Genomic DNA, 15,954 nt, shown 5'->3' on the forward strand with positions numbered 1-15,954 from the left:
AATATACTTTATTACAAATTTTTCATACATCTTTGTCTAAAATGTGTTTCTTTAGAAAAGTTGCGTTTTCTTTTTCAGCTGTTTTTCCAATTTTAAACATTTAGCTCTTCTTTCCATTTAGAGCCCCAATCCTTCACTTGGATTCTCTGTATCTGTGCAGCAACCCACTGCTGTCAATGGGATTTCAAATATATAGGGCCCACACAAGCAAATCTAGTTACAGGAGTTGGACTGTAACGAAGCGACAACTCACCGATGCGGCGCCTCCTGCTGGTCGTCTGGGAATTAGCTCTTTCCAGTGTTGGAGCGCCCTCTGCAGGCTGGTGTCTCACCTGCCGCTGGCCCTGTGTCCCTCCCGGACCCCAGTGCCCTTTACCTTCGGGTGCTGCCCCAGCAGTACCCCACCACGCTCTGGGTCTCCCCTCCCAGGGAACCCCAACCCTCTATACCCACCTTGCCTCAGTGGCTACTGCCAGTCACCATCTAGCCCCCACTCACTGGGGCACACTGCAGTTTAATGGCCACTCATCACTGGCAAGGGGGGGTAGGACCAGCTGCCTCTGCCTAACCCTGGGCTGCACCTCTGCAACCCCAGTACCTGTCTAGGCCTTCACCAAGGCCTCAGCCTGGGAGTTTACCAGGCGGGAGCGGGAGCTGCCCCTGCCCCTGCCCCTGCCCCTGCCCCTGCCCCTGCCCCTGCCCCTGCCCCTGCCCCTGCCCCTGCCCCTTCAGCTCCCAGGCAGCCAGCCCTTCTCCCTCCAGGGCTAGAGTGAGACTCCTCCTTCTGCTTCTGGCCCACAGCCCTCTTATAAGGGCCAGCTGGGCCCTGATTAAGCTGGCCACACCTGTGGTCAGCTACTCACTCAGCTTTTCCCAGCCCTCTCCAGGGCTGCGTTTAACCCCTGCAGGGGCCGGAGCGGGGTGACCACCCCGTTACATGGACCAAAAAGAGTAGTGTTTGAAAATATCCTGATTTGGCCTTTGAAAGGACTGCATAGTCAGCCTTCTCAAGAACTCATTAAGGTCCTGAACTTGCAAATGCTTAGGAACATGCTTATACTTAAGCATGTGAATAGTGCAACTGAAGTCTGCAAATACTCACATACAAGGAAATTTAATTCTTGGAGTTGTATATCTCTTGCAAAAATGTTTAACGTTTTAAGTATATTGTTCTCTCATAGGAACTCTGCTGTTTCCATATCTTAGTTTGAGAAGAACCGTGAATTATTAAAAGTGATTTTTTTTCAATTATTTTTCCCTGTCATGTTTCTATAGATTGATTCAGTTGAGAACTTTACATTGTCTAATACTCCTTCACGGGATGAAGATATCAAGTCTCGCCTCCATTCAAGATCTAGGTCTCCTTCCACAGCTAGTGACATTGAACCAATTGAGGTAATCTCTGTGCTGATGCTTTGACGTTTTACTTACAAACTAAGAGTTTGTTCTGTACAGAAATGACTGCTGCAAACAGAGTTTTTCCTTCTGTTTACGCTGAAATTCACTTACATGCAGAGGCCCCATCAAGGACTATGCACCATTTTAAGCCTTTCATAGAATCATAGAATATCAGGGTTGGAAGGGACCTCAGGAGGTCATCTAGTCCAACCCCCTGCTCAAAGCAGGACCAATCCCCAATCAAATCATCCCAGCCAAGGCTTTGTCAAGCCTGACCTTAAAAACTTCCAAGGATAGAGATTCTACCACCTTTAAACTTTAAACATGAGTTCTCTACACCGCAGGGAATTTCCACTTTAGAGCAAGTTAAATTTTACCCAGGATACATCTGATTGGGCTGGGGAGTACGCAGGGAATGAATTGTTAAGTGCACACTGTCTCTTTTAATAACTCCTCTTTAGTCATGGTATATATTTAAAAAGTCTGTGCTAAAAATTACATTATACTGTAGTCTTTAATAACTCATTCTGAATCACTTGCATAACCATATTAGGGCAAAGTATTAAATAACTATAATAATGTGGCCTGTATCTCCTTGTTAGAATGTTGATTTTTGAAGGGGAAAATTTAAAGTTGGAAATTAGGACTGATTCTTTCAGTACAGACCAGGCAGTTTTAAACCACACTAAATGAATAAGTCTTTTCTTTATTAACACAGCAGACCATTTTCTTGACATTTTCTGCTGTGCATCTTAAGATTAATTTTTGCTGAGTTTTTTCCTATATTAGTCCGTGTCCCCCATTTTGGTTACTTTTCTGTTGGTTTTTTTTTGGCCTTTCTGTTTTAGTCAAGCAGCTTTTGATAATGTGCCTTTGATATGTCACTACTTTTTTGTGGGGTGGTTGTGTTCAGGTTACAGATCATCCTCCACGCTCGGTTCATACACCAGCCATGAGGACAGCATATATTGGATCAGGACTCTCTGCACCAAAGGTACTCAGTCACACCTTCAAAAATTCTGTATAAAGGGGGGCACATTTCATTCCTTAACAGTGGCTTCAGGAAACTTGTTTATCAGAATTTTTTTCTTAGAGTTGCCTGGGTGGTTTGTGTTTAAATTAAACTCCCCAACAAGATGCAAAAGATTGGAGTTGATTGCCTAATGCAAGAGTACATGGAGTTGATCATTTGCTCTGCATATCTGGTCACAGCAAAAGTGCCAACTTGGGCCATTTAAAAAGAACAGAGGGAGATTATGGAGCTAGAAAATAATGGAGGAAAATAAATGCCAGAGAAAATTGAGGGGAAGATTCTCCCTTTCTCTGTCTTTGGCACGCAGCATGAGACACTTTCAGCTTCTGCTCAAAGTGACTGAGAGATGAAGATTTGGGGATAAAATTCACTACTGGTAAGGAATGATAGTGCAAGAAGCTCCTGACTACTTAACCACTGCACAGGGACACTGCTGCGGGGTTGTCGACTGAACAGCTGTGCAGGGGCGCTATGCTATGAAACTGACTTCACTGGCCAATGTAGGCCCAGCATAGAAGTTCCTTATTTGAGCGAGCTGAGAGTGGAGGAGATATGGATTTGTCTGTGCAGATCCAGGAACCTCAGTATCTTTTTTGTAATCAGCACACGGTGGCACTCTGACTCTGATTGAGAGAATGAATTCCAGTTCTCCAGCTTTCCTGCACTCCACTTGCACAGAAACTCTATATTTGGACTTTATGCCAGTCACTGGAATTAATTTCACCCTTGGCTGAATAGTTTCATGTATTTAAGCAAGGGTAGAAGAGTTTCTGTGGACAGTTTTGAAAGGAAAGACTCAAAGGGTTAAATTTTCAAAAGTGGCTGAGTGACTTAGGGACCTAAGTCCCATTTGAAAATGTTACCCTATTTCTGTTAGCTGTATTTCTGAAATGGTTAATAGAAGTTTACCCATATGGAAATATTAGATAAAAGAAATGCATGTTTCCTCCCATGGCTATGTCAGCATTTTATACACAGATGGGAAACAGAGGTAACCACAAAATAGCAACAAGGTTTACCAAAGTTCCTGCTAGGAGACTGTTACTTCATTCATGTATTCAAGTGCCAGTTTTAAGTTTCTTAACAAAAACTTTTTGAACCTGTGAAATCTTGTGAAACAAGCTTTTTTTCCTAGAAAATTCGCCTGTTTTTGTGAGCAGTTCACCGTTGCACTAATTAATAAGTGATCTTCTATTCTTGGAGCTGCCTAAAGGGTCATCTTACATTAGGCTGTGCCACAAGCTTTCTAAAATGGGACTTATTTTCTCATCAGTTTCAGTCTGTAGTCAGAAAACTCTCTGCATATGAACCAAACAGGCTGTGTCATAAAGATGGATGCAGTCAGAGTCTTTAACTGGTAAATATCTTAAACAGCTAGCGTAACTATAATATTCCTAGCCATCAAAAAATATTCAACAAAGGTCTCCCTCTCTCAAATCCTAGATGTTACACAGATGGATGTGATATTTTGCATTCAGGAAATGTACTGTAGGAAAATGTTCTGTTCCCTTTCCCACCACAGTCTACTCCTCTAGAGGAGACTCTCTTCCTGGGCAGAGTGGGAATAATCTATCTGCAGGAAATATGTGAGGCAGCTTCCTGGGCATCATGTAGAACCTTTTATGAATCAAAACAGACTCATCACACAGACACAGTCATTTGTCTCTGCTATCTTTGTGGCAGCATATTTCCCCCTGTGGAGGAAAGGAATATATGCATTGGTTCAGACAGTGCATGTTCCCAGGAGTCCCGGAGAAGGGAACTCCCCTTCAAAATCAGCCTTATGTGGTCTCTTACCTTAAATATGTTACCATTGACGTTATGAAACCACCCATGCCTAGCACTGTAAAGCTGAACTATATCACCCATTCCAGTATTTAAGTCAGAATTTTAAACTATAGTGACCCACCCACATATAACTTTCCTCTTCCACTCACGCCCACTACCCTTAACATAAAGCTTCTGTGACCAGCATTTAAAAAAAAAAAATGTTTGCCTGCAGCTTCTGAAGGATACTATTGCAACAGGAGACAATTTATGGACTACTGACCTTGACAACCTTCCTTTCAACAGTGGCTGCAAACTCATATGCTGGGACATGGTCCAAGTTTCCATAGTTAGTTTACGGAGGGTGATAGCAGCAATCCATAAAAATTGAGCTGTTTTAAGACCTGATAAGGACTGCAAGGTAAATTTTCAGCCACGGAGTCTTGTACACAGCTCTTGTTTTTAATAAACATAAGCTGAGCTTTTAAACCCACATGTATGCTCTTTTAAGTATGGTATGTGAAAAAGTAATTGTTCTTTGTGAAAAATGTTACCAGAAATTAACATCTGTGTCCATTTGTTTCACAGCCTAAGGCCCACCAGTTTGTAGTGAAATCTTTTAATACCCCTACAAAATGCAATCAGTGCACATCTCTGATGGTTGGTTTAATAAGACAGGGCTGCACTTGTGAAGGTGAGTGTGACGAGTAAATGGGAGCTGAAGTGCTTAGAGTCTTATGGAAGGTGTTATACAAACTATACAAGCAGCGTTATTATGTTGAAATAATGCATTCCGTAATTCTAATGTTTAACTCCTGTGTTGTGTTCTTCATCTTGCAGCCTGTAACAGTGGGGGCTAAGCATTCTGGGCATCTCACACAGAGGATTCTACAGTAAACTGTGTAACTGGGGAAATGGCATGGTGTGAAATATCTAGAATATTATGGTTGATAGTTGAAGACAGTTTAGTCATTTATTCTAGATTTAAAATGGCAGCGAGGAAACATGGTAGTTGTCAGGTGTGCTGACAACAGCCTGACGTTGGGGAAAATGACAGGCAAGCTGACGCTCAACCCCAATTGTATGCCAAAATAATAGATCGGAAGTTTGCAAGTGCCTCAGTCCTAACTTCACAACTGACACCTCTTTCTCCTTTATATTCCAAACCAGAGTGTTGGAACCGGGCACTCTGAACTTTGAAGAAGTTTGAATTCATATCAGAATCTGGCTTTTCAAGGCCATGTATTTTCTGCTCCTATGAGTAACTTTATTTCCCCCTCTTTCAGTATAGCAAGTTTTATTGAAATAATTCAGTTATTGGCAATGGAGTACACTTCAATCTGCTTTCCATGTATTATTACCACAGCTTTCGCATTACAAAAGAAAGAAGATTTTTATATGAAACATTAACTGCCTTTTTTCTCCTCTCATAAGTATGTGGATTCTCATGCCATGTGACCTGTGCAGACAAGGCCCCAGCAGTGTGCCCAATCCCTCCTGAACAGACCAAAGGCCCTCTGGGGATAGATCCACAGAAAGGCATAGGAACTGCATACGAAGGTCATGTTCGAGTAAGTATCAGGAAACTGGAATTGGTAGCCTGGTGTTAACTTTGTTGTTGTCCCAATCTGTCAGGGAATTAAAGTCTAGCTCTGAATTGTTTTATTGTATATTGTTTTGTTTTAAAGTTACAGCCTTGGAGACTGAAGACCTCTGATTATTCACAGAACAGTTATAGCATTGGTAGCGGCAATCAAGCTCCTCTCATTCTGCTACGCCAATGTACTTTGAACCTGTTTTGGAGAGACTGCTTCTAGAGTAAGAGGCTAGTTCAGCTACAAGTCCAGTCAGTCTTTCAGCCCTTCTATTGAGACTAGTGTCAGCTGTGGTGGTGGTTTCTTCTGAGGTGTGTGGGCATTGTACTGAGATCACCCAACAGCCATCAAATGTTACCTCACTATCTGGGCTGCATTCCAGCAGGTGAACTAGAGATGCACAAGATTCTGTTTCTTCTTGTATCAATCCCTCGGTTCCTTTGTTATGAGTTTGTGGGTGTAGAAGGATGAGATAGGGACAGAACCCAGGATGTTACAGGTTTTCTGTAATATAGTGTAGCGCTCACATCTGACACTTGGACAGGCTGCTGGGCTGGCTCTCATTTCTTTCACCGTACGCTTCTTCTATTATTGATGCTACTCTTCATTGTCGCTGACGGACCCAATACTTGCATTATGCTCTTTTGAAAACACCAATTCATGAAAAGCTGATCATTGCTATTTATTTTACTATAGGTTCCTAAACCAGCTGGAGTAAAGAAAGGTTGGCAGAGAGCACTGGCCGTGGTCTGTGATTTCAAACTCTTCCTGTATGATATAGCAGAAGGAAAAGCATCCCAGCCCAGCGTGGTAGTGAGTCAGGTTATTGACATGAGGTAAGCTGTTTAGTGCTGAGTGGGGTTTTCTGTGGAAAACAAGAGACAGCAAATTCTTCATTTTGAGTTCCTTGGAATGAGGGTTACATCCAGGAAGGTTCTGTATCCCTGAGCAATATTTTAAACTGAAGCTCGTTTTCCAGTAAACTTCATGGCTATTGAAAACTTCTAGTTAAGACACCACAAAAATTTGTTCTGGTATAAAACTTACCACACAAGGTCTCAACCAGGGAGCTAAATAAACCTTTTGTTGTTGTTCTTATACCAAATGTGGTTATAACAACCGATAGTGATTAGTGGCTGTAGCTGAAATTTTGTCTCTTTGGCTGTATAAATAACCAGTGTATGCGTTTCTGTATAAAAATCCAGTGTGGTGTTATATCTCTATACCCAAGAGTTTGTTCTGACACCAACAGTCCGGGGTTAGGGGAAGGGGGGAAATTGGGTTTTTGTTGGCTTTTTTTAACCTAAGTAGAAACCTAATGTAGAATAGGTGGCTAGATTTATCTCTGTGATTGTTTGTGTAGTCAAAAATTGGTTACAACACACTTGTAAGTTATTTCTGCTGATGCTAACTGGAGGATGGAAAATCAAGCTATTTTAAAAATTAGGTCTGGGTGCTATATTATTGTGTGCTTCAGACAATAGCTCTACATTTACTGTGCAAGCACAAGTAAAATGTCAGGCTTTTGCTCCCTTCTAAATGATATTTGTTGTCTCTGTAAGGGATGAAGAATTCTCAGTGAGTTCTGTCTTGGCCTCTGATGTCATCCATGCAAATCGAAAAGATATTCCCTGTATCTTTAGAGTAAGTATGTATGTTTAAACCTGATTGGTCTAGGCGCAGCTTTGTTAGTATGGTGCAATGAGATTGAGCTACACACACTGCCCTTCATTTTTGAACTTTTTTCTCCATTGCTAACACGGATCCAGCTCCACCGTGGTAGCAGTGGTGCATAGAATTATTATTCATTATTTGTATTGCCATCGTGCCTGGGAGCCTGAGCCATAGACCAGGATCCGAGAGTGCTAGGCACTGTAAAAGAGAAGAAAATGGTCCCTGCCCCAAAGAGATTACAATCTAAGTGATGTTTCAAGAATATACTTGCACCTTATTCTCATGGTAAAACTACGTTTGGTACCTTTTAGAGGTTCTATGGTCTCCCTTTCACTGAGCTCTTATTTTTGTTAATCTTCTTGAAGTGTCTTTTCTTTCTTTGTTATTCTTTAGTTCTGCAATGATCTTCTACATTTACATTTTCTGACCTTAATCTTCCCCCACATCTGTATTTCATATTATTCCTTGAACCATAATGCATACATTTATTGTATATGTGCATATCTCCGTTGAATATATGGGCTTGATCCCTGCAAACTCCCATTCATGTCAATGGATAGGAATTGAGTGCAAAATATACACATGAGATCTGGATTGTTGATCTGAAAGTATGAGCTTACCTTCATTGTTTTTTTCTTATATTCTTACACTTTTTCCTAAATGGTTCCTACAAACTTCGACAATGCATTGTTTTATCTTTGTTGCCTGTCTGATTCCCCTCTTATTAACTTCCTAATCATTGCTCTGTTGTTCCATTCCATTTTGTTCCATGCTTTCTCTCCTTTTGTTCATTGTGCTGGAACAAAAGAGAAGCCTGAACCACAACACTGGATCCAGAACTGTAGAGAAGATCAGGAGTGAAATCCTGGGCCCACTGAAGTTGATGGCAAAATTCCCATTGACTTCAGTGGCCCCAGGATTTCATCCCAGATTTGGACGTAAAGGTACATCTCTTGCTGAAACTCAGCATCTACATTTCCATGTATTTAGGGTCCTCCAAGTGCTAACAGATTACATTATCATTATTCAATGCTCACATTCTGGCCCATTTACTGTACGCATAGTAAATTAAGTCTTTTCTTTAATTCAAAACTAAGTAATGAATTTCTTCCTTTCTGATTTCCTTTTTGCATAGTATGGAAGGAAGCAGTCCCATGCCATGGCAAGAAACATTTTGCTAGATGTATACTTTTCACTCTGTGACCAGGAGCTGCAATCTCCCATTACTGCTAGTTATGCCTTTTTCCAAACTTTTTAGAATTCAGCTACCTCCTCAGCTTCATGGCTCCTTCTAATTAGGCAATTCAAGTCTGATTCATACCTTAAAAAGTATGCTCCCTTTGTTGTCTTTGATTTCAGGGCATAATGATTGTGCCCCCTTTTTCCTTTATAATCTTCCTTTTTAGATCCGGATCCTGCAGTGACCTCCCAGTGGTAAGACCCCACACCCATATGGAGTCCTGTTGAAGTCTGCATCTATGCAGAGATCACTTCAGGATTGGATGAGTGCCTTACTCCTCTCCAGCTGTTTTCTACTCAGTCTCTGAATTCTAAACAGTTTAGATTCCTTAGTGCTAGTGGAAATACTATAGTGAGTGGTCCTGTAAAATGCATGGGACTAGACTAAATGAGTTAATGGTCAGGGTGGGGGTTGGCCCTGTATCTGTGATTCTGTACTTAGCCTCTCCTGATATTGAATCCATTTTAATCATGGTCCTGGTCCTGAATTCTCATCTATGTACATATTCCTTTACTCTTTCTATTTTATATAATGTTTTAATTTGTAAATTTGCAGTTAAAACTTTGAGCCAAATTCTGCATTCCTTCACTGAGCAAAACTCCTGTTGGCTTTAGTCAGAATTTTGGTTGATAAAAGACTGCAGAACTTGACCCTTTGCTAATGTGGCCATTGTCAGACTGTCTGGATATTTAGCCCACTTCTTCTTCACTTTAATATTTTTCATTACCTAATAATCTTTCCTGTTTTATTTAAATTGCTTCCTCTTTTCTGTGCTGGTCTCTGTCTCTAGCCATCTCTCTACAAATTAAAACTCTCACCCAAACTCACATACCTATCAATCAGTACATTATTTGCAGTGTTGTAGCTGTGTTAGTCCCAGGATATTAAAGAGATTAGGTGGGTGAGGTAAGATCTTTTATTGGACCAAACAGTATTTAGTCCAATGTAGCCCATTCCATTGTATAGTTCTACAGTAACTCCTCACTTAACGTTGTAGTTATGTTCCTGAAAAATGCAACTTTAAGTGAAACAATGTTAAGTGAATCCAATTTCCCCATAAGCATTAATGTAAATAGGGGCGGTTAGGTTCCAGGGAATTTTTTTTTTTTGCCAGACAAAAGGCATTATATACATTTTTAAATAATTTTAAATAAGCAATTTAATACAGGTGTAAGCTTTAAACAATTTTAAAGAAACAATTTAATACTACAGTCATTACTGCTGAGTATGAAGCTTGGTTGAGATGGTGGAGTCAGAGAGTGGAACAGCATGGATTGTCCGGCTGCTCCTCTTGCTGTTCTTGCAAGCACAGGCACTGACTTTGCGGGGGGCAGGGGGCTCAACCCTCGGCCCACCCACTCCACCCCTTCCCCTAAACCCCTACCATTGACCCTCCTCTTCTCTCCCCACCTCCTCCCCCTTTACTTCACATGCTGCATCCTCGCTCCTCCCCACTCCCTTCTGAACGCTGCAAGCCAGCTGATTGCCGTGGACAGGAGGGAGGGGGGAGGCATGCTGAGTCCTCGCTCCCCTCCCCCCCCCGGGGCAATCAGCTGGCTTGCAGGGCAGGAGGGAGGAGCGAGGACTTGGCATGCAGGCTCCCCCTCCCTCCCCTGCCTCCTGCCCGGGTCAGTCAGCTGGTTTGCACTGTTCAGGAGGCAGGGGATGGAGGGAGAGCTTGCGAGCCAAGTCCTCCCTCCTACCTCCTAAATGCTGCAAGCCAGCTGATTGCCCCGGGCAGGAGGCAGGGGAGGGACGGGGAGCCTGTGCGCCAAGTCCTCGCTTCTTCCCCCTCCCTCCTAAATGCCGCAAGCCAGCTGATTGCCCTGGGCAGGAGGCAGGAGAGGGACGGGGAGCCTGTGCGCTGAGTCCTTGCTTCTTCCCCCTCCCTCCTAAACGCCGCAAGCCAGCTGATTGCCGCGGGCAGGAGGCGCTGAACCATGGGGTCTGCCGGGGGGCGGGAGGCATGTGGGGATGGGGGGGCGTAGGGAGGCTGCCAGCTGTGGAGAAAGCAGGCAGCCAAACAAAGTAAGAGTGGAGCATTGCACAACTTTAAATGAGCATGTTCCCTAATTGATCAGCAACGTAACAACGAAACAATGTTAACCGGGACGACTTTAAGTGAGGAGTTACTGTATTTATTATTTTAACATCCCCCATGTCTCACAGGGCTAAAGTGTCAACAAGATGCTTAGATTCCTAATCTGCCACTGAATGACTTGGCCTTGATCATGCCACTGGTAGTATTTCAGAGAATATTTCTCTTAAATTCTGTTACTTCATCCTACTACTTAAATCTTCAAACGTGAATTTCAGGAGCTCCAATCTGCTTCCACCTGTGTCATTGGTTCCAGCATGGACCAAGACTACGAGCTGCTCTTCAATTTTTACCAGCAGCTGGTCCACCTGGGATGTGATGTCACCTACAGTGGGATGCAGAAGGCAACAAACCATGCAAGATTCAGAGTCATGACTGAACACTGTACAGTCTCCATTTCTAAGTACTGAAACCCAGCATTACTGTCTGCCCTTTTTCTGTGACCCGTTCTCTGTCCTTCATCGTGGTTTGTGCTGTGTTCCATGGTGCCATAAGGCTTTACTTCGTTACCCTTTGTCATGGGGCTGACTTTGTCAAAATCCAATTTCTCCCTCAATTGAGAATGCATTTAACAGAAGCATTGCATTTTTCCTCTCCTTCCTTTTTTTCCCCCTTGCTTCCTGGTAGTAAAACATTTCCTTTTTATTGTTCAGTTTTCAATAACACATGTTCAGTACCCCCTCATTATGTCATGGTTCCCGGCCTACTTTCGGAGAGTCCTTCTTAGAAAGCTTGTACATAGCAACTGAAAAAGAACATGAAAAACACAGTAAAGATAGGTAATACATTACAGGGTCCTTCCCACATTTGCCATTCTCCCTCTCATGACTACGTGAGTATCATTTGGATTAAACTTCACAGTTACTGGGAATGTAGAGGAATTAAATAAGTATATTTTTCTTTGAGGCTGGTCAAATTCTTTTCAAGTACTCTTATTCAATACAAAAAAGAAAGTGTTACCAGGAAATAGAAGAAAAAAATAAATAAAATGAGCTAGATTAGGGTAACAAAAAATCAACTGTAGCCCAGTTAGATTCAGTTATTCACAAGGAATCACAGAAGACTACACACAGGCATTGTCTCCTAAACAAACCCACTTCCTTGGGGGAGAAAAACATAAAACAAAAGTATGCTTCTCTGTGGAGACTTTTTCTTAGGGCTTTTCTTACTTTATTCTCCAGCAATTCACAAAGTAACATCAACAACTGCTATTCTAAATCCATTACAAACAGCCCAATTAAAACGGAACATGTCAAATGCAAGTTTTCAGCTGATCCCACCCCAAACAAAAATAAAGAAAGAAATACAAGATACTTTGCTTATCTGAGATCTCTACTCTCATACTTTTTATTAGTGTCTCCTTGTCTTCTCCAATGTCTCTTCAAGTCACAATCTCTAGCAGTAAACTAGCAACTCCATACTTCTATGGGGTCAGTGATATTCTCACGGTTGACTTTTTAGTGATTTAGGTAGAGTGAATCATAAAATACTTTTTAGAAAAGATCTTCCAGAACTTTCTCTCATTCAGTCTAGTGAGTGACAATAGGATTTGTTCTACAGAGAAACATTTATAGAAAGCATGTCAAAGCAGGGGAAAAAAAACAAATAATAGTGAATATTTTAATATAATTTAGAATTTGACTGCTGGATCAACAGCCACTGGCATTAAAGAAGTTAAATTCTTAAAAAGGTTGAGTTTGATACTGAGTGCAGTTTCAAGTCAGAGATGGTTTTTCACTTTTACATGTAATCAAGTGGTCTAGCTATTTGAAAAGTTTCACAGGTCTGGGTTGCTCATGCATCGTTCCCATTACATTAATGTTAACAAAAATTGTAGGTGTGTACCAAGTACAGAATAGACTTTCAGAAATACTTGGTAAGCATGTTTTTCGTTTATAAAATGTCTTAAGACATAGATACCCTAAATAATTTAGAGTGGAAATCTCTGAATTATATCGCTAACAACAAATCCACTTAAAATGAAATTTTCTTGATTCAGTCACCTTCACTAGGTTATTTTTGCATGGATTTCTGATGCAGAAACCCAGGTTTTCAGTTGATTGAATTCAACTCAAGTCAGCATCTAATGAAAAGGATATTGATAGCCATGGACTTGTGTTTCAATAACTAATGCTTTTCCTTTGTTTCTTAAACATATCCATTTAAAACTTTTTCAGGTTACAGCTTCCCAGCTCTCTGCATCCAGTAATAAGTGTTCGATCCTGATTCTAGCAGACAGTGAGAATGAAAAGAGCAAATGGGTGGGAGTGCTGAATGAATTGCATAGGATTTTGAAGAAGAACAAGCTCAAAGACCGATCAGTCTATGTTCCCAAAGAGGCTTATGACAGCACCCTCCCTCTCATCAAAACAACCCAGTCAGCAGCAATCATAGGTATGAAGTTGATAATCTGCCATAAACACATCTTGGGTGTTACTGGACACAGTTTACAATGTTAACACTTCCTGTACTCTCCTTTCTTCCTAGGCAGTGCAACAAAACTCTGTCTCAGGAAATTATGATGAGCCATAAATGTGCATCTAGATCTTTTTTTAAAATGTAGAGCAAGCTGGTTTGTAAATTAGGCGAGCCAAAAAGTCTAAGGTGCTGTGTTAAGGTTGCATTCTCCCATGAAGGGCTGAGTTCAGATCCTACCTGTGACCATCTATATTTCTGACACATAAATGCTAGCAATATTGGCTCACTCTAAACAAAAGAGAGATCAATTCAGTCCCTTTGTTTCCTCCCACCCTCTGAAAATCTAAGAAAAATAAAGCTTCTGTCTATGACTTCTGCTCTTCCAAGATAGATGTTCATACACTTTACTTAAAAGCAATGTCAATAAAATTTTAGATTCTAGCTGCAAATAATTAATTCCCATTTATTATGTTTATTATTAATTGTGCCCCTCAACATGTATTAACTTGGTTTTGCACATGCAAAATGAGTAATTGCATGAGCAAAAGCCATATGTGCAAATAATGGATTTGCACATTCAAAATAGCAGTGCTTGTAAATCCCATTTGTGCAATTGAAGCTAAATCCTGAGACTCCCTTACTCAGTTTTTACTCAGGCAAATTTCCAGCAAAATCTATGAAACAAATGGGAATTTGCCAGAGTAAAGCGGACTAAGGAAATCTGGGTTAGAACATTAGGATTTGGCCCTTCAGGAGGCCTGCTCAGACTCTGGATCCTAATGTATGCAATTCAGCACAAAAGTAATCTTGGGTTAAACAACAGCGTGAAATATTGTTTGGATGGAAGAATTACCCACAGAATGAGGACAATAACCCTCTCTATTGGCTACTGAATCACATTTGTTGAGTATTTTATGCCATATGGCAGTATGGATGGTACTATGGGGAAGTGTGGTAGGATGTTCAGTGTTTCTGGGAAATCCTTAAGAGCATTCCTCCCTACCCTCTTTCATAATTAACATCGTTGTGGCTAAGGAGTGGGCATGATTTACATTGTATTGTGTGACCACAGCTGCTTACCTAGCCAAAAGTAGCACTACAGAGTGAGTAATACAGAACTTCCTTCACCACTTTATCATCTCAGGACTGAAGATACAGCTTCCATTAGCACTCCTGTCCTCTGTAAGTAAGAACCTAGGACAGAGACTCAGTCTGGATCTATTACATGCTAATGCCCAGCATCTGTAGTTTGATTATTTAAATTTGATATTTTATTTGTTTACTACAAAGTCAGTACTGTGCTTAAGTGCGCTGAAAAGTTGTTCTGTATAATGTTACATAGTGACATTTCTACTAGCATGAGAAATAGAAACAGGCTGTGATGTGTCTTTCAGCTTTTTCTTGTGAAAGAAATAAAAAGGGAGGCTACCAATGTATTTTGTCTTCATATAATTGTTTTGGTTTTGGAAGACAGGATTAGAATTCAAAATGATCTTGACAAACTAGAGAAATGTATGAAATAAATAGGATGAAATTCAATAAGGCCAAATGCAAAGTACTACACCTAAGAAGGAATAATCAGTTGCACAAATACAAAATGGGAAATGACTGCCTATGAAGGAGATCTGGGGATTATAGTGGATCACAAATTAAATATGAGTCAACAATGCAAAACTGTTGCAAAAAAATGTATTAGCAGGAATGTTGTAAGCAGGACACAAGAAGTAATTCTTCCACTCTACTCAGCATTGATAAGGCCTCAACTGGAGTACTGTGTCCAGTTCTGGAAACCACACTTTGAGAAAGATGTGGACAAATTAGAGAAAGTCTAGAGGAGAACAACAAAAATTATTAAAGGTCTAGAAAACATGATCTACAAGGAAAGGTTGAAAAAATAGTTTGTTTAGTCTGGAGAAAAGCAGACTGACATGATCACAGTCTTCAAATATGTAAAAGGTTGTTATAAAGAGGAGGGTGTTTTCCTTATCCACTGAGGATAGGACAAGAAGCAATGGGTTTAAATTGCAGCAAGGGACATGTAGGTTAGATATCAGGAAAAATTTCCTAATCATACAGGTGGTTAAGCACTGGAACAAATAACCTAGGGAGGTTGTGGAATCTCCAACACTGGAGGTTTTTAAAAACAGGTTAGACCAACACCTGTCGGGTAATACTAGATAATACTTAGTTCTGCCTCAGTGCGGGGGACTGGACTAGATTATTTTTTGAGGTCCCTTCTAGTCCTACATTTCTAGAATTTTATGATTTTCTATAATTGACAGAACTTCATGTATTAACATGTATCTGCTTTATGTCCCTCTTTTGAACCAGTGTCCAAAGAGAAATGCCTCACCTTTTTTTATTTGTTTTTCTTTTAATTTTGTTTTGTTTTGTTTTTTTACTATCCTAGATCATGAAAGAATAGCTCTGGGCAATGAAGAAGGGTTGTTTGTTCTGCATGTCACCAAAGATGGTAAGATATAATGAATTGTATTAATTATACTAATGTTCAGTTTGAGTAGTCAGAAAAATGACACTCTAAACTTTGTTCTCTTTCAGTATCTCCTAGACGAATTTTCTAAGTTTACAGTTCCAAAGATGATTTTAATAACTGCCAGCTGTGTAGCTTCCCATGGGAGCTGATAACCAAGCTGTTCTGTGTTGTTTCTGCCTCTGGCATCATTGCCGGTAATAAAGATTCTGCAACTGAAATTTAGCTTCTTTGCTATAT

General features: G+C 40.8%; 1 protein-coding gene across 6 annotated transcripts in view; it reads left to right on the top strand.

Annotated features, from left to right (window-relative positions):
- The window catches only part of CDC42BPA (CDC42 binding protein kinase alpha), a 328,646-nt gene that overhangs the window by 278,656 nt on the left and 34,036 nt on the right, over positions 1–15,954 (top strand). For all 6 annotated transcript variants that reach the window (XM_037895609.2, XM_037895606.2, XM_027833828.3 and 3 more), the window contains 8 exons: positions 1,276–1,395; positions 2,312–2,392; positions 4,787–4,892; positions 5,633–5,769; positions 6,490–6,629; positions 7,356–7,437; positions 12,983–13,199; positions 15,634–15,696. In XM_037895609.2, the coding sequence (XP_037751537.1) occupies positions 1,276–1,395; positions 2,312–2,392; positions 4,787–4,892; positions 5,633–5,769; positions 6,490–6,629; positions 7,356–7,437; positions 12,983–13,199; positions 15,634–15,696 (946 nt within the window). The remainder of the gene's footprint in view (positions 1–1,275; positions 1,396–2,311; positions 2,393–4,786; positions 4,893–5,632; positions 5,770–6,489; positions 6,630–7,355; positions 7,438–12,982; positions 13,200–15,633; positions 15,697–15,954) is intronic.

This window comes from Chelonia mydas, chromosome 3, assembly GCF_015237465.2.
Source record: "Chelonia mydas isolate rCheMyd1 chromosome 3, rCheMyd1.pri.v2, whole genome shotgun sequence".
Lineage (NCBI taxonomy): Eukaryota > Metazoa > Chordata > Testudines > Cheloniidae > Chelonia > Chelonia mydas.